At 47.8% G+C, this 20,000-nt stretch overlaps 1 protein-coding gene across 1 annotated transcript in view; it reads left to right on the top strand.

Moving 5' to 3' along the window:
* LOC143277079 (proton-coupled zinc antiporter SLC30A2-like) overlaps positions 1 to 20,000 on the top strand; it is a 50,271-nt gene that overhangs the window by 23,130 nt on the left and 7,141 nt on the right. The window contains exons 7-9 of the mRNA XM_076581818.1: positions 5,915 to 6,067; positions 12,659 to 12,764; positions 19,152 to 19,305. Of these exons, the coding sequence (XP_076437933.1) occupies positions 5,915 to 6,067; positions 12,659 to 12,764; positions 19,152 to 19,305 (413 nt within the window). The remainder of the gene's footprint in view (positions 1 to 5,914; positions 6,068 to 12,658; positions 12,765 to 19,151; positions 19,306 to 20,000) is intronic.

Raw genomic sequence — 20,000 nt, 5'->3', positions numbered from 1 at the left:
TCTGTTAATGATGGTGATGACGATGATGGTGGTGATGATGATGATGATGGTGATGGTCATGATGGTGATGGTGGTGATGATGATGAAAACGATGATGATGATGATGAACCTACGGCAGTATACCAGGCAGACAGCCCTGGCCTCCCTAGGAGTGACTGCCAGGGGGAGGGAGAGGTGATGGTTCTGTTAATGATGGTGATGACGATGATGATGATGGTGGTGGTGATGATGGTGACGGTGATGATAGTGGTGATGATGATGGTAATGATGATGGTGGTGATGGTGATGATGGTGGTGGTGATGAGGATGATGGTGATGAGGATGAAGAGGATGATGATGATGAATGATGGTGGTGATGGTGATGATGATTGTGGTGATGATGGTCATGATGATGGTGAAGACGATGATGATGATGGTGATGATGATGGTGATGATGGTGATGATGATGATGATGATAGTGGTGATGGTGGTGATGATGGTGATGGTGGTGATGGTGATGATGGTGGTGGTGATGATGATGATGATGGTGGTGATGATGATGGTGGTGATGGTGATGATGATGTTGATGATATGAGGATGATGATGATGAATAATGATGATGGTGATGGTGATGATGTTGATGAGGAGGAGGAGGATGATGATGATGATGATGAATGATGATGGTGGTGATGGTGATGATGGTGATGATGATGGTCATGATGATGGTGAAGACGATGATGATGATGGTGATGATGAGGATGAGGATGATGATGATGATGGTCATGATGGTGATGGTGGTGATGATGATGAAGACGATGATGATGATGAACCTACGGCAGTATACCAGGGGCAGACAGCCCTGGCCTCCCTAGGAGTGACTGCCAGGGGGAGGGAGAGGTGATGGTTCTGTTAATGATGGTGATGACGATGATGGTGGTGATGATGACGATGATGGTGATGATCATGATGGTGATGATCATGATGTTGATGGTGATGATGATGGTGGTGAAGACGATGATGATGGTGGTGATGAGGATGAAGAGGATGATGATGATGAATGATGGTGGTGATGGTGATGATGATTGTGGTGATGATGGTGATGATGATGATAGTGGTGATGGTGATGATGGTGGTGATGATGATGATGGTGGTGACGGTGGTGGTGGTGATGATGATGATGGTGGTGGTGATGATGGTGGTGATGGTGATGATGATGTTGATGATATGAGGAGGAGGAGGATGATGATGAATGATGATGATGATGGTGATGATGTTGATGATGAGGAGGATGAGGAGGAGGATGATGATGAATGATGATAGTGATGATGGTGGTGATGGTGATGATGATAGTCATGATGATGGTGAAGATGATGATGGTGATGATGATGAGGAGGAGGAGGAGGAAGAGGAGGATGAGGATGATGATGATGATGGTCATGATGGTGATGGTGGTGATGATGATGAAGACGATGATGATGATGAACCTACGGCAGTATACCAGGGGCAGACAGCCCTGGCCTCCCTAGGAGTGACTGCCAGGGGGAGGGAGAGGTGATGGTTCTGTTAATGATGATGATGACGATGATGGTGGTGATGATGACGATGACGGTGATAGTGGTGATGATGATGGTGATGATGGTGATGGTGATGATGATGGTGGTGATGATGATGATGGTGATGATGGTGATTGTGATGATGATGATGAGGAGGAGGAGGAGGAGGGAGATGAATGATGATGATGATGATGTTGATGGTGGTAATGATGTTGATGGTGATAATGATGATAATGATGGAGATGACGATGGTGATGCTGAAGAAGATGATGATGATGAAAGAAGAAGATGATGATGATGATGATGATGCTGATGCTGATGATGATGATGATGATGAGGATAGGATGATGATGATGTTCATGCTGATGACGATGACGACGATGATGATGATGATGGTGATGGTATTGATGATGATGATGATGATGATGATAATGATGATGGTGTTGATGATGATGCTGATGACGATGATGACGATGACGACGACGATGATGATGATGATGACGATGAACCTACGGCAGTATACCAGGGGCAGACAGTCCTGGCCTACCTAGGAGTGACTGCCAGGGGGAGGGAGAGGTGATGGTGGTGATGATGACGATGACGGTGATAGTGGTGATGATGATGGTGATGATCATGATGGTGATGGTGATGATGATGGTGGTGATGGTGATGATGGTGATGATGATGATGGTGATGATGAGGAGGAGGAGGAGGAGGGAGATGAATGATGATGATGATGATGTTGATGGTGATAATGATGATAATGATGGAGATGACGATGGTGATGCTGAAGATGATGATGAGGATGATGATGATGATGATGATGATGATGATGATGCTGATGACGATGATGATGATGATGATGATGCTGATGATGATGATGATGATGAGGATAGGATGATGATGATGATGATGATGATGTTCATGCTGATGACGACGACGACGATGATGATGATGATGGTGATGGTATTGATGATGATGATGATGATGATGATGCTGATGACGATGATGATGAGGATAGGATGATGATGATGATGATGATGTTCATGCTGACGACGACGACGACGATGATGATGATGATGGTGATGGTATTGATGACGATGATGACGATGACGACGATGATGATGATGCTGATGACGATGATGACGATGACGACGACGATGATGATGATGATGACGATGAACCTACGGCAGTGTACCAGGGAGACAGTCCTGGGCCTACCTAGCAGTGACTGTGAGGGGGAGGGAGATGTGATGGTTCTGTTAATGATGGTGATGACGATGATGGTGACGATGATGGTGATGATGATGATGAGGATGATGATGATGATGCTGCTGCTGCTGCTGCTGCTGATGATGATGATGATGATGATGATCATGCTGATGACGACGACGACGATGATGATGATGATGGTGATGGTATTGATGATGATGATGATGATATTGATGATGATGCTGATGACGATGATGACGATGACGACGATGATGATGATGATGACGATGAACCTACGGCAGTATACCAGGGGCAGACAGCCCTGGCCTCCCTAGGAGTGACTGCCAGGGGGAGGGAGAGGTGATGGTTCTGTTAATGATGGTGATGACGATGATGGTGATGATGATGATGATGCTGGTGCTGATGACGATGATGATGATGAGGATAGGATGATGATGATGATGATGATGATGATGTTGCTGGTGACAATGATGATGATGATGATGCTGGTGCTATTGATGATGATGATGATGACGATGACGACGATGATGATGATGCTGATGACGACGACGACGATGATGATGATGATGGTGATGGTATTGATGATGATGATGATGATATTGATGATGATGCTGATGACGATGATGACGATGACGACGACGATGATGATGATGATGATGACGATGAACCTACGGCAGTGTACCAGGGAGACAGTCCTGGGCCTACCTAGCAGTGACTGTGAGGGGGAGGGAGATGTGATGGTTCTGTTATTGTTTTGTTTTTTTTTCTTCAGTTTTCAGTAGGTGATCTCCATCTTCTTTGGTCGTGGGCTGCAACTCTCACGTTCACTCGTATGTACACGAGTGGGCTTTTACGTGTACAAACCGTTTTTACCCCCACCATGTAGGCAGTCGTAGTCTGTTTTTTGGTGTGTTTTTTGGAGGGTGAGGGGGGTGGGTTGGAGGGGTGCATGCTGAGAATGTTCTTGTTTCCATAACCAACCGAACGCTGTCATGGATTACGGGATCTTTAACGTGCGTATTTGATCTTCTGCGTGCCGTATACACATGAAGGGGGTTCAGGCACTAGCAGGTCTTCACATAATGTTGACCTGGGAGTCCAGCGCTTTAACCACTGGTCTGTTGCGCCCGTCGGTTGATGATGGTGACGATGATGATGATGATGATGGTGACGATGATGATGATGATGATGATGGTGACGATGATGATGATGATGATGATGGTGACGATGATGATGATGATGATGGTGACGATGATGATGATGATGATGATGATGATGGTCACGATGATGATGATGGTGATGATGATGATGATGATGACGATGATGATGATGGGGATGACGATGATGATGGTAACGATGATGATGATGATGGTGAGGATGATGATGGTGGTGACGATGATGGTGACGACGATGATGATGATGATGATGGTGACGACGATGATGATGATGATGATGATGATGATGATGGTGATGATGATAAAACTACTAATGATGATAATGATGCACACAGGACCTCATTTTATCGTCTCATCCGAAAGACTAGACAGAGATTCGAACCCGGACCCTCACTACACAAACCCATATACGCTACACCACGTCTGCTAAGCAGATACCTGACCAGCAGTATAACCCAACACACACAGACAGTCCAGGAAAGTTAGGTTCCAGTTATTATAGAGGACAACACGGAAAAAATTGAAATATTTAAAAAAAACCCAAAAAAACCCCACAAAAACAAACTTTGCACACATAATAGTCAGGCTTTGAGGTGGGGCAAAAACTGCATACGCTGTGCTGGCAGTTACTCCTCCTCCTCCTCCTCCTTCTTCTTCCTCCTCCTTCTCTTCTTCTCCTTCTTCTTCTTCAAATCAAATCAATCAAATCAAAAACACTTTATTAATCCACATGGAAATTAAGTTGTGCAATCACAGGCTCATTGTAAACACTGGCATAAAATCATGCGCAACATAAGAAGAGATTAAAACTAGTCAAATAAGAATTCCCAATAGCTGACGATATACTAACCCCCCCACTCCCCACACACACATACTCATGTTAAGACAATAGGGTATTGCACAACAATATTAACAAATGAAAACATCCAACAAAAAAAAAGGGCATAAGATTACTAAAAATGACATGCGCGCACGCACGCACACACACCCACACACACATACACACACATGCACACACACACACACACACACACACACACACACGTTAAGACCATAAGGTATTGTACAACAATACATAAATAAAAACATCAAGGGAATAAATCGTATATATAAGTAAAATGCACACACACACACACACACACACACACACACACACACACACACACACACACACACACACACACGCACACACACACACACTCACACACACACAAACAACGTATGCATGCACATAACATATGTCACGCCAATAAGATTAGAACATTAACATTAAGATACATGAAATCCAAGTAAAATAAGAAAATATTTAAAAATCACTTCCGATCACACACACACACAAATGCTTGCTTGCCCGTGCTCACCCGCTCAGTCCCACATGCACGCATAATGTCTGCTCCCATACACTCGTCTGCTGGTGAAGTTCAGGTGTTGCTGTGGCGAGGGGGCTTGGGGGGTGGGAGGGTTCACTTAGTGTATTGGATGTTTTGATTGTGTGCGCGAATGGCTGTAGGAATAAATGAATTAATGTATCGAGATGTTCTTGCGCGTGGAGCTCTAAACCTACCACTTATGTCTGACCTTCTGCTATTAATGTCTTCTTCTTCTTCTTCTTCTTCTTTTTCTTCCTCCTCCTCTTTATTTTTATATTTTTTGTGTCGTTAAATGGGCAGAATTGGAAAAAAAAAGGAATTTACTGCACCTAATTCTGTACCCATTAAAGATTCAATCAATCAATCAATCCTCCTCCTCCTCCTCTTCATCATCATCATCTTCTTGTTCCTGATTCTCCTCCTCCTCTTCTTCCTCCTCCTTCTTCTTCTTTTTCCTCATTCTCCTCCTCCTCCTCCTTCTTCCTCCTCCTCCTTCTCCTTCTCCTTCTTCTTCTTCGAGTGGGCTTTTACGTGTATGACCGTTTCATCGGCGGTTTAAATGTCTTAACCAATCTCTCCGCCATCTGTCTTCTTTTGGGTGAAGACCAAGATGAAGAAGACGAAGAAGACTCCGACGACTCCGACAGGGAAGAAGAAGAAGGACAACATCAACGTGAAGGCAGCCTTCATTCACGTGCTGGGTGACTTCTGCCAGAGCGTGGGGGTGCTGATCGCTGCCTTCATCATCTACTTCAAGGTGAGAGGGGGAGGAGCGGGGAGGGGGGGGGGATGGCGGAGTGGGAGGGTGGTTGTTGAACAGGTGGGTGGGGGCGTGAGGGAGGTGACGGGGGGTAGGGTGTGAGGGGAAGTGACGAAGAAGGGTTGAGGGGAAAGGAAGTTGAAGGGAGGGGGAGAGGGAGGGACAGGGGAGGGAGGGACAGCGAGGAGGGAGGTACAGGAGAGGGAGGGGGATGGAGGGGGACAGGGAGGGAGGGAGGGACGGGGCCAGGAGGGGGATGGAGGGGGACAGGGGATGGAGGGGAAGGGAGGGGGGACAGGGGAGGGAGGGGGACAGGGGAGGGAGGGAGGGACGGGGGAGGGAGGGGGACAGGGGATGGAGGGGAAGGGAGGGGGGACAGGGGAGGGAGGGGGACAGGGGAGGGAGGGAGGGGGACAGGGGAGGGAGGGGAAGGGAGGGGGGACAGGGGAGGGAGGGGAAGGGAGGGGGGACAGGGGAGGGAGGGGGACAGGGGAGGGAGAGGGACAGGGGAGGGAGGGGAAGGGAGGGGGACAGGGGAGGGAGGGGGACAGTGGAGGGAGGGGAAGGGAGGGGGACAGGGGAGGGAGGGGGACAGGGGAGGGAGGGACAGGGGAGGGAGGGGACAGGGGAGGTACAGGGGGGGAGGTACAGGAGAGGGAGGGGGACAGGGGAGGGAGGGACAGGGGAGGGAGGGGGACAGGGGAGGGAGGGGTGACAGGGGAGGGAGGGAGGGACGGGGGAGGGAGGGGGGACAGGGGAGGGAGGGGGACAGGAGGGGGACAGGGGAGGGAGGGGGACAGGGGAGGGAGGGACAGGGAGGAGGGAGGGGGGACAGGGGAGGGAGGGGGACAGGGGAGGGACAGGAGAGGGAGGGGGACAGGGAAGGGACAGGAGAGGGAGGGGGACAGGGAAGGGAGGGGGACAGGGGAGGGACAGGGAGGGACGGAGGGACAGGGGAGGGAGGGAGGGTCAGGGGAGGGAGGGAGGGGGGCAGAGGATGGAGGTACACGTGGTGCATACCCTTTTAGTCCAGAATATGCTGCACAGAACACACGAACAATACAGAACCCACACATGGTTGCCTCCATTTTTTTTTTCTTTTCTTTTCTGACTAGAAATGGAAGTACAACAAGGCTAGATGAGTAAAAGGATTAAACAACAACGAAGAGAGGTAACTCTCTCCATTCCCAAGGCACACAACTTCAAGCCAATGCTGTTTAAGCTACCGATTCAGCCAGTGCACAGGTCAAAATAAAAAGGTACATTGGAACAAACCCAGACACTTCCTCAATGAAAAAAAAAGAAGAAGAAAAAAACCCGCCAAAAATCAGTTTTCATTCAAAGACTAGCAGAGCCTTTATATATATATATATATATATATATATATATATATATATATATATATATATATATATATATATATATATATATATATGTATATATATATCCTGAATTATGCTACACGAAATATACAGACTGCAGCAACGACAGAAGAAACGCACAAACACCAAAAATCAGTTTTCATTCAAAGACTAGCACAGCCTTTACACACACACACACACACACACACACACACACGCACACACACACACACACACGCACACATCCTGATTTATGCTACACGAAATATGGTGGTGGTGGTGTGTCCATCGAGATCGATGATGACCATCGTTGTCATCCAGATGGGGGATCGGGGGAGGGAGGTGGTGGGGTGGGGGGAAGGATGCTCATGAGTCTATCTGTGAGTGCGCAGATGGCTGAATAGTCCAATCTGCGCACGAAATGTTCGCTGACAGTTGGGGCAGACAAAGACAGGCATATCATTGTCAGGGAGCTTGTTTGCCCGTGACTTTCTGGCCTGCCTCTTCTGAACAGCTGCAGCAGTCCTGTTGGCTTCGCACAACTTGGCGCCTTTGTGCACAGCAGCGCGCCATTTGTTACGGTCCACTGCAGATTCCTCCCAGGAGTCAGGGTTGATATCAAACGCTTTCAGAGAGACTTTCAGAGTATCTCTGAAGCGCTTCTTCTGACCTCCGTGTGATCTCTTCCCTTGTTGCAGCTCGCCATAGAAGAGCCTTTTGGGCAGCCGATGGTCTGGCATGCGCGCCACGTGTCCAGCCCAGCGAAGCTGGGACTGCATCAGGATGGTGAAGATGCTGGGAAGGGTGGCTTTTGCGAGCACCTCTGTGTCTGGGGTCCTGTCTTGCCACTTGATGTTCAGTAGCTTCCTGAGGCATGTTGTGTGGAAGTGGTTCAGCTTCTTGGCATGTCGTTGGTACACTGTCCAAGTTTCGCAGCCGTACAGTAGTGTGGGGAGAACTACTGCTCTGTAGACCTTTAGCTTGGTCTCAAGACTAATGCCTCTTCTGTTCCAGACATTTGCATTGAGTCTACCAAAAGTTGCACTTGCTCTTGCAATCCTGACATTCACTTCATCGTCGATAGTCGCATTTCGTGACAGTGTGCTGCCAAGGTATGTGAACCGCTCCACCGCACTGAGTCTCTGACCGTTGACTGTGATGTTGGGCTCAACGTAGGGTTTCCCTGGGGCTGGCTGATGGAGAACTTCAGTTTTCCTCGTGCTGATGGTAAGGCCGAAGTTTCTGCTGGCAGTGGCAAACTTGTCGACGCTGAGCTGCATGTCAGCTTCAGATCCAGCGTTGAGGGCACAGTCATCAGCAAACAAAAAGTCTCTGATGATGTCTGTCATGACCTTCGTTTTTGCTTGAAGCCTTCTGAGGTTAAACAGCTTGCCATCTGTTCGGTACTTTAGGCCGATTCCAACATCGCCATCTCTGAAGGCATCAGTAAGCATTGCAGAGAACATGAGGCTGAACAGCGTTGGAGCCAGGACGCAGCCTTGCTTGACACCATTTGTGACAGCAAAAGGAGCAGATGTTTCGCCATTGTCCTGGACTCGAGCCTGCATGCCTTCATGGAATTGGCTGACCAAGGAAATAAATTTCCGAGGGCATCCGTACTTGGCCATGATCTTCCACAGTCCCTCTCTACTCACGGTGTCAAAGGCCTTAGTGAGGTCGACATAGGTGGAGAACAGATCAGCATTTTGCTCCTGACATTTCTCTTGCAGCTGCCTTGCAGCAAACACCATGTCGGTGGTTCCGCGCTCTTTCCGGAATCCACATTGGCTCTCAGGCAAATGACCTTGGTCAAGGTGTGCTGTGAGGCGGTTTAGTAGGATCCTGGCAAGTATCTTGCCTGCGATGGAGAGCAAGGAAATGCCCCGATGGTTATCACAGGCTTGCCGGTTCCCCTTTCGCTTGTACAAGTGAATGATAGATGCATCTTTGAAATCCTGGGGGATCGTCTCTTCTTTCCACATGAGTGAGTACAGCTGATGAAGCTTCTCAGTCAGCACAGTGCCTCCATCCTTGTAGACCTCTGCTGGTATGGAGTCTGAGCCAGGTGCTTTGCCACTGGATAGCAGACGGATTGCTTTCTGGGTCTCAAGAAGTGTTGGCGGATCGTCCAGTGCTTCGTTGGTGGGGACTTGTGGGAGACGGTCTATGGCTTCATCATTTATGGAGGAAGGGCGATTTAAGACACTGTTGAAGTGCTCAGCCCATCGTTCGAGAATGTTCTCCTTCTCGGTGATCAAGGTATTCCCATCTGCACTGAGGAGGGGGGATGATCCTGAGGATGTGGGGCCGTAGACTTCTTTTAAGGCATCATAGAACCTCTTCATATCGTGCCTGTCAGCATATCCCTGGATCTCATCAGCTTTGTCACTCAGCCACTTATCCTGCATCTGGCGTAACTTTTGCTGAACAGTCCTGCGGATGGCATTGTACGCATCCTTTTTTGATGTGGACTTTGGGTTGCTCAGGTGGGCTTGATGCAGACAGCGTTTCTCATCCAGAAGCTGCTTGATTTCATCACAGTTTTCATCAAACCAGTCTTTGTGCTTTCTGGTCATGGGTCCCAGGGTCTCTGAAGCTGTACTATAGATCAGCTCACGCAGGGTCCTCCAGTCAGACTCCACATTCTGGTTGTTCAGAGAGGCGGATTCCAGACGATCTTCCAGCAGCTCCACAAAGGACTGTTTGATGGTGATGTTTTTCAGCTTAGCGATGTTGAGCCGTTTTGGAGCCTTCTGGCCTTGGGGGCGTCTCTTGGGCTGGATTCGAATATTCAGCTTCGAGACTACAAGGCGATGGTCTGTCCAACACTCGGCGCCGCACATGGTCTTTGTTACACGTACATCTTGCCTATCCCTTTTCCTGACGATGACATAATCGATGAGATGCCAATGCTTTGAGCGAGGGTGCATCCATGACGTCCTGTTACGGGTAGGGAGGCAGAAAACTGTGTTGGTTATCAGCAGTTCGTGCTCTGCACATGTCTGAAGCAAAAGCAATCCATTTGGGTTGCAGTGGCCCACACCGTGCCTTCCAATCACTCCATCCCAGGAGATGTAGTCAGAGCCAACTCTAGCATTGAAGTCCCCAAGAATGATGAGCTTGTCTGCTTTAGGGATGGCAGCAATGACAGAGTGAAGGTCCTCGTAGAACTTCGCCTTCACTTCATCCGGGTTGGTCATGGTTGGGGCGTAGGCACTGACAATGGTGAGGTGCTTCTGGCCAGATGCCAGTGGGAGTTTCATGGTCATAAGCCTATCGTTGACTCCCTTTGGGATTCCAGCTAGCTTGCTGACAAGTGCTGTTTTTACTGCAAAACCAACACCAGCCTCACGTCGCTCTTCGCTTCCTCGTCCACTCCAGAAGAAGGTGTAACCAGATCCTGTTCACAGAGCTCGCCTTCGCCTGCAAGCCGAGTCTCACTCAAGGCTGCGATGTCGATATTGTATCTGGCGAGTTCGGATGCAACTAGTGCTGTTCTCCTTTGGGGTCTGTCCGCGTTATCTCTGTCCAGGAGAGTCCTTATGTTCCAAGCACCAATGGTGAGAGGAACGATCCTTGTTTTTTTCTTTTCTTTCTCTTTGTTTCGACCGCTGATGTAGGGTCCCCGCCAGCCGCGGTATGCTGGCCAGGGTGATATGGAGCAGGCAATTTTTAGGGCACCTTTTCTAGCCCCTTCCTCATGCCAGGGAGGTGAGCAGTGCATTCCTAAAGAGGGCTGCTCAGACGCTCAGACGGCTGCCGAGCTCCATCGCTGCTCCTGTCGACGAAGAACGACCCTATGGCCTGAGCCGCCTGCGTGCAGGTCTGCGGCTGCGACTGCCAGTGTACCCACACCTGTCGTTTCGTCGCTCGCCTGTCGCCACAGGACTTGGGGGTGATGAAATGATGAAGGATGAAAGGTCATTTAGGATGACTGATGACTTGCGCGATGAGTTTGTTTAAAGTGAAGAGGAGTTGCGCAACGTCGACCTCACTCTCTCGTCCGGGTCCACCAATTTCCAGTGGCAAGACTAAGTCGAGACGACTGGAGGATGAGCACGGATGCAGTGGATGACCAAGATATCCTTTCGGTGTCTCATCTTGCTCTCTGCACTCCACAGTGCGCTGCTGTAACCGCCTTCCTCTCCGTTGAACCGATAGGTTTCTTCCGCAGATTCTGCCGGATCCAGACTTCGCATGCATGGGTAGACACACCTCGGGGGCCAACTGCGTGTGGCATGCACACAGCACGGTGGAGCTAGATGGCCGTCGGTGGCTCTCCTGAGCCGACGCCCTTTTATGGATCTCCATAAGGGTGTCTAGCCACCCGCCTCACCAGTCCCAGAAGGGAGCGGTGGGAGTGCCGGTTTAGTCGTCGGCAACCCGACCCTGAACAGGTTGTACTGGATTACAGGTTACCAGTAGCAGATCTAATGACCTGACCTGACCCACACGAAATATACAGACTGCAGCAATGACAGTAGAAACGTACAAACACCCAAAATCAGTTTTCATTCAAAGACTAGCACAGCCTTTACACACACACACACACACACACACACACACGCACACACACACACACACACACACACACATCCTGATTTATGCTACACGAAATATACAGACTGCAGCAACGACAGAAGAAACATACAAACACCCAAAATCAGATTTTATTCATAGACTGTCACAGCCTTATATATATATATATATATATATATATAAAATAATGGATACTTATATAGAACACTATCCAGAAATCTGCTCTAGGTGCTTTACAAAACGCTTTGTTAACATAAAACATTACATCTATGTTACATACACACACCAAAATGTGACCACACACACACACACACACACACACACACACACACACACACACTGCATACATACATTTTAACAATACATGTGTATCTAACAGCTACCCTAACACATACGCACACATAAGCAGGCACAAACTTACATAAACTCATACACACACACACACACACACACACACACACACACACACACACATCCTGATTTATGCTACACGAAATATACAGACTGCAGCAATGACAGTAGAAACGTACAAACACCCAAAATCAGATTTTATTCGTAGACTGTCACAGCCTTTTTTTTTCATATATACATATATGAATACTGAATTATGCTACACGAAAATATTCGGACACCAGCAATGACAGAAGAAATGTTTCTTATTGGTGTGTTTTTTTTTTTGTTGTCACAGCCTGAGTGGAAGATTGCGGACCCGATCTGCACCTTTGTGTTCTCAGCTCTGGTGCTGATCACCACCATCACCATCCTGCGAGACATTCTGGTGGTCCTCATGGAAGGTGAGCTGTAGTGGTCTGTTATGACAGTCAGCCGTGCTCCAACCATGACCGTCCCAAACAGCAGAGGAGGCAACTGCTGTCCCGACTTGATGTCTGTAGTGGTCTGTTATGACAGTCAGCCGTGCTCCACCCATCACCATGGGTCCCTTTCCACTGTTCCCACAATGAGCACAATATGGGTTCCTTTCCACTGTTCCCACAATGACGACAGTAGGGGTTCCTTTCCACTGTTCCCACAATGACCACAGTATGGGTTCCTTTCCACTGTTCCCACAATGACATCGGTTTGGGTTCCTTTCCACTGTTCCCACAATGACATCGGTATGGGTCCCTTTCCACTGTTCCCACAATGACCACAGTATGGGTTCCTTTCCACTGTTCCCACAATGACATCGGTATAGGTTCCTTTCCACTGTTCCCACAATGACATCGGTATGGGTTCCTTTCCACTGTTCCCACAATGACCACAGTATGGGTTCCTTTCCACTGTTCCCACAATGACCACAGTATGGGTTCCTTTCCACTGTTCCCACAATGACATCGGTATAGGTTCCTTTCCACTGTTCCCACAATGACATCGGTATGGGTTCCTTTCCACTGTTCCCACAGTGACATCGGTATGGGTTCCTTTCCACTGTTCCCACAATGACATCGGTATAGGTTCCTTTCCACTGTTCCCACAATGACCACAGTATGGGTTCCTTTCCACTGTTCCCACAATGACCACAGTATGGGTTCCTTTCCACTGTTCCCACAATGACCACAGTATGGGTTCCTTTCCACTGTTCCCACAATGACATCGCTATGGGTTCCTTTCCACTGTTCCCACAATGACATCGGTATAGGTTCCTTTCCACTGTTCCCACAATGACCACAATATGGGTTCCTTTCCACTGTTCCCACAATGAGCACAATATGGGTTCCTTTCCACTGTTCCCACAATGACCACAGTATGGGTTCCTTTCCACTGTTCCCACAATGACATCGGTATGGGTTCCTTTCCACTGTTCCCACAATGACCACAGTATGGTTTCCTTTCCACTGTTCCCACAATGACATCGGTATAGGTTCCTTTCCACTCTTCCCACAATGACCACAGTATGGGTTCCTTTCCACTGTTCCCACAATGACCACAGTATGGGTTCCTTTCCACTGTTCCCACAATGACCACAGTATGGGTTCCTTTCCACTGTTCCCACAATGACCACAGTATGGGTTCCTTTCCACTGTTCCCACAATGACATCGGTATGGGTTCCTTTCCACTGTTCCCACAATGACATCAGTATGGGTTCCTTTCCACTGTTCCCACAATGACATCGGTATGGGTTCCTTTCCACTGTTCCCACAATGACATCAGTATGGGTTCCTTTCCACTGTTCCCACAGTGACCACAGTATGGGTTCCTTTCCACTGTTCCCACAATGACATCAGTATGCGTTCCTTTCCACTGTTCCCACAATGACATCGGTATGGGTTCCTTTCCACTGTTCCCACAATGACCACAGTATGGGTTCCTTTCCACTGTTCCCACAATGACCACAGTATGGGTTCCTTTCCACTGTTCCCACAATGACCACAGTATGAGTTCCTTTCCACTGTTCCCACAATGACCACAGTATGGGTTCCTTTCCACTGTTCCCACAATGACATCGGTATGGGTTCCTTTCCACTGTTCCCACAATGACCGGTATGGGTTCCTTTCCACTGTTTCCACAATGACCACAGTATGGGTTTCTTTCCACTGTTCCCACAATGACATCGGTATGGGTTCCTTTCCACTGTTCCCACAATGACCACAGTATGGGTTCCTTTCTACTGTTCCCACAATGACCACAGTATGGGTGGGTTCCTTTCCACTGTTCCCACAATGACCACAGTATGGGTTCCTTTCCACTGTTCCCACAATGACATCGGTATGGGTTCCTTTCCACTGTTCCCACAATGACATCAGTAATGGGTTCCTTTCCATGTTCCCACAATGACCACAGTATGGGTTCCTTTCCACTGTTCCACAATGACATCAGTATGCGTTCCTTTCCACTGTTCCCACAATGACCACAGTATGGGTTCCTTTCCACTGTTCCCACAATAACATCGGTATAAGTTCCTTTCCACAGTTCCCACAATGACCACAGTATGGGTTCCTTTCCACTGTTCCCACAATGACCACAGTTTGGGTTCCTTTCCACTGTTCCCACAATGACCACAGTATGGGTTCCTTTCCACTGTTCCCACAATGACCACAGTATGGATAGGTCCCTTTCCACTGTTCCCACAATGACAACAGTATGGGTTCCTTTCCATGTTCCCACAATGACCACAGTATGGGTTCCTTTCCACTGTTCCCACAATGACATCAGTATGCGTTCCTTTCCACTGTTCCCACAATGACCACAGTATGGGTTCCTTTCCACTGTTCCCACAATAACATCGGTATAAGTTCCTTTCCACAGTTCCCACAATGACCACAGTATGGGTTCCTTTCCACTGTTCCCACAATGACCACAGTTTGGGTTCCTTTCCACTGTTCCCACAATGACCACAGTATGGGTTCCTTTCCACTGTTCCCACAATGACCACAGTATGGATAGGTCCCTTTCCACTGTTCCCACAATGACAACAGTATGGGTTCCTTTCCACTGTTCCCACAATGACCACAGTATGGGTTCCTTTCCACTGTTCCCACAATGACATCGGTATGGGTTCCTTTCCACTGTTCCCACAATGACCACAGTATGGGTTCCTTTCCACTGTTCCCACAATGACATCGGTATGGGTTCCTTTCCACTGTTCCCACAATGACCACAGTATGGGTTCCTGTCCACTGTTCCCACAATGACATCGGTATGGCTTCCTTTCCACTGTTCCCACAATGACCACAGTATGGATAGGTCCCTTTCCACTGTTCCCACAATGACAACAGTATGGGTTCCTTTCCACTGTTCCCACAATGACATCGGTATGGGTTCCTTTCCACTGTTCCCACAATGACCACAGTATGGGTTCCTGTCCACTGTTCCCACAATGACATCGGTATGGCTTCCTTTCCACTGTTCCCACAATGACCACAGTATGGATAGGTCCCTTTCCACTGTTCCCACAATGACAACAGTATGGGTTCCTTTCCACTGTTCCCACAATGACCACAGTATGGGTTCCTTTCCACTGTTCCCACAATGACATCGGTATGGGTTCCTTTCCACTGTTCCCACAATGACCACAGTATGGGTTCCTTTCCACTGTTCCCACAATGACCACAGTATGGGTTCCTTTCCACTGTTCCCACAATGACCACAGTATTGGTTCCTTTCCAACTGCTGTCCCCACTTGATATCTGGGCTGGGATTTGATGACGGTAGAGAGTGTCTTGCCCCCAGTTTCATCTCCCCCAACTCCCTCGGCCAAGAGGGTTTTAGGACAGCCGGTGATGGAGATGGTTACCAGAGGCCAGCTAGCCCCCCCTTCCCCCTTGATAAGATATGAGAAGATGAGATAAGGTAAAGTTCTAAATAAGGTATGAGAAGATGAGATAAGTTAAGGTAAAGTCCTAAATAAGGTATGAGAAGATAGATAAGGTAAGGTAAAGTCCTATATAAGATATGAGAAGATGAGATATGGTAAGGTAAAGTCCTAGATAAGGTGTGAGAAGATGAGGTAAGGTAAGGTAAAGTCCTAGATAAGCTGTGAGAAGATGAGATAAGGTAAGGTAAAGTCCTAGATAAGATATGAGAAGATGAGTTAAGGTAAAGTCCTAGATAAGGTATGATAAGATGAGGTAAGGTAAGGTACAGTCCTAGATAAGGTATGAGAAGATAAGGTAAGGTAAAGTCCTAGATAAGGTATGATGAGATGAGGTAAGGTAAGGTAAAGTCCTAGATAAGCTGTGAGAAGATGAGATAAGGTAAGGTAAAGTCCTAGATAAGGTGTGAGAAGATGAGATAAGGTAAGGTAAAGTCCTAGATAAGATATGAGAAGATGAGATAAGGTAAGGTAAAGTCCTAGATAAGATATGAGAAGATGAGTTAAGGTAAAGTCCTAGATAAGGTATGATAAGATGAGGTAAGGTAAGGTACAGTCCTAGATAAGGTATGAGAAGATAAGGTAAGGTAAAGTCCTAGATAAGGTATGATGAGATGAGGTAAGGTAAGGTAAAGTCCTAGATAAGCTGTGAGAAGATGAGATAAGGTAAGGTAAAGTCCTAGATAAGGTATGAGAAGATGAGGTAAGGTAAGGTAAAGTCCTAGATAAGGTATGAGAAGATGAGGTAAGGTAAGGTAAAGTCCTAGATAAGGTGTGAGAAGATGAGGTAAGGTAAGGTAAAGTCCTAGATAAGGTGTGAGGAGATGAGGTAAGGTAAGGTAAAGTCCTAGATAAAGATAAGGTAAGGTAAAGTTATTATTATCATTATGAAAATGATGATGATGGCATTATTTTATGACAAAAACTCCTCATATTTTTGGCCAGATTCATTTATGTATGCAGTCATGCCAGTGGGTGCCCTCACAAGCACGCACGCACACACACACACACACACACACACACACATTATTATTATTATTATTATTATTACTATTGTTGTTGTTGTTAATTATTATTGTTGTTGCTTGTGGTGGTAATGGTTGTCGGTGGTGGTGGTTGTACTACTCTTCGTCTTATCATTGCCATGAGCGACACAACGTGTCATTGTTTTGGGTGTGTCTTCAGGCATCACGCTGAGCATCAGCTTCCAGTTTGTTGTTATCATTCTTCTTCTTCTTCTTCTTCTGTTTCTTCTTCTTCTTCTTCTTCTTCTTCTTCTTCTGTTTCTTCTTCTTCCTCCTCCTCTACTACTTCTTCTTCTTCCACTATTTCTTCTTCTTCTGCTACTACTTCTTCTTCTTCCACTATTTCTTCTTCTTCTGTTTCTTCTTCTTCTTCTTCTTCTTCTTCTGTTTCTTCTTCTTCTTCCTTTTCGTCTTCTTCTTCCTCCTCCTCCTCCTCTTCTTCTACTACTTCTTCTTCTTCCACTATTTCTTCTTCTTCTGCTACTACTTCTTCTTCTTCTGCTGCTACTACTACTACTACTTCTTCTTCTTCCACTATTTCTTCTTCTTCTTCTTCTTCTTCTCCTTCTTCTTCTTCTCCTCCTCATCCCTCTAACCACAAACAACACACATGTAGTCGTTGTTTGTGTGGTTTTTAGGCATGCCGCGCAACATCAACTTTGAATTTGTCATATCATCATCATCTTCTTCTTCATCATCATCATCTTCTTCTTCTTCTTCTCCTCCTCCTCCTTCTCCTCCTCTACCTCTACTTTTATTCTTCTCCTTCTTCTCCTTCTACTCCTCCTGCTGCTTCTTCATCTTCTTCTTTTTCTTCTCCTCCTCTTCCTCCTTCTCCTCCTCCTTCTTCTTCTCCCCCTGCTTCTTCTACTTCTTCTCCTCCTTCTCTTTCTCCCCCTAACCATGCAGAACACATATGTGGTTGTTGTGCAGGTACCCCACGGAACATCAACTTTCCCACCCTAAGCATGTAGAACACCTTATGCAGGTACCCCACGGAACATCAACTTTCCCACCCTAACCATGTAGAACACCTTATGCAGGTACCCCACGGAACATCAACTTTCCCACCCTAACCATGTAGAACACGTTATGCAGGCACCCCACGGAACATCAGCTTTCCCACCCTAACCATGTAGAACACGTTATGCAGGCACCCCACGGAACATCAACTTTCCCACCCTAACCATGTAGAACACGTTATGCAGGCACCCCACGGAACATCAACCTTCCCACCCTAACCATGCAGAACACACATGTGGTTGTTGTGCAGGTACCCCACGGAACATCAACTTTCCCACCCTAACCATGTAGAACACGTTATGCAGGCACCCCACGGAACATCAGCTTTCCCACCCTAACCATGCAGAACACACGTGTGGTTGTTGTGCAGGCAACCCACGGAACATCAACTTTCCCACCCTAACTTCTTCTTCTTCTTCTTCTGCGTTCACTCGTATGAACACGAGTGGGCTTTTACGTGTATGACCGTTTTTACCCCGCCATGTAGGCAGCCACACTCCGTTTTCGGGGGTGTGCATGCTGGGTATGTTCTTGTTTCCATAACCCACCGAACGCTGACATGGATTACAGGATTTTTGACGTGCGTATTTGATTTTCTGCCCGCATATACACACGAAGGGGGTTTAGGCACTAGCAGGTCTGCACATATGTTGACCTGGGAGATCGTAAAAATCTCCACCCTTTACCCACCAGGCGCCGTCACCGCCACGTGATTCGAACCCGGGACCCTCAGATTGACAGTCCAACGCTTTAACCACTCGGCTGTTGCGCCAGTCTCCCACCCTAACCATGCAGAACACACATGTGGTTGTTGTGCAGGTACCCCTCGGAACATCAACTTTGAGGAGGTGCGGGACACCATCCTAGACATGGACGGGGTAAAGGACCTGCACGACCTGAGAGTGTGGTCCCTGACCATGGACAAGACGGCCCTGTCCGTGCACCTGGCTGTAGGTCAGTGCCTTTGGTGTGTGTGTGTGTGTGTGTGTGTGTGTTTGTTGTGTGTGTGTTGTGTGTGTGTGTGTGGTGTGTGTGTGTGTGTGTGTGTGTGTGTGTATGTGTGTGTGTGTGTGTGTGTGTGTGTGTGTGTGTGTGTATGTGTGTGTGTTTGTGTGTGTGTGGTCCCTGACCATGCACCTGGCTGTAGGTCGGTGCCTTTGGTGTGTGTGTGTGTGTGTGTGTGTGTGTGTGGGTGTTTGTTGTGTGTGTGTGTGTGTGAGTGTGGTCTCTGACCATGGACAAGACGGCCCTGTCCGTGCACCTGGCTGTAGGTCAGTGCCTTTGGTGTGTGTGTGTGTGTGTGTGTGTGTGTGGTGTGTGTGTGTGTGTGTGTGTGTGTGAGTGTGGTCTCTGACCATGGACAAGACGGCCCTGTCCGTGCACCTGGCTGTAGGTCAGTGCCTTTGGGGTGTGTGTGTGTGTGTGTGTGTGTGTGTGTGTGTGTGTGTGTGTGTGAGTGTGGTCTCTGACCATGGACAAGACGGCCCTGTCCGTGCACCTGGCTGTAGGTCAGTGCCTTTGGTGTGTGTGTGTGTGTGTGTGTGTGTGTGTGTGTGGTGTGTGTGTGTGTTTGTGTGTGTGTGTGTGTGTGTGTGTGTGGTGTGTGTTGTGTGTGTGTGTGTGTGTTTATGTGTGTGTGTGTGTTGGGGTGTGGATGTTTGTTTTTGT

Source organism: Babylonia areolata, chromosome 33 (genome assembly GCF_041734735.1).
Source record: "Babylonia areolata isolate BAREFJ2019XMU chromosome 33, ASM4173473v1, whole genome shotgun sequence".
Taxonomy (NCBI): domain Eukaryota; kingdom Metazoa; phylum Mollusca; class Gastropoda; order Neogastropoda; family Buccinidae; genus Babylonia; species Babylonia areolata.
Note: the sequence above shows the minus strand (reverse complement) of the source record. Positions and strands in the feature narration are given on the sequence as shown.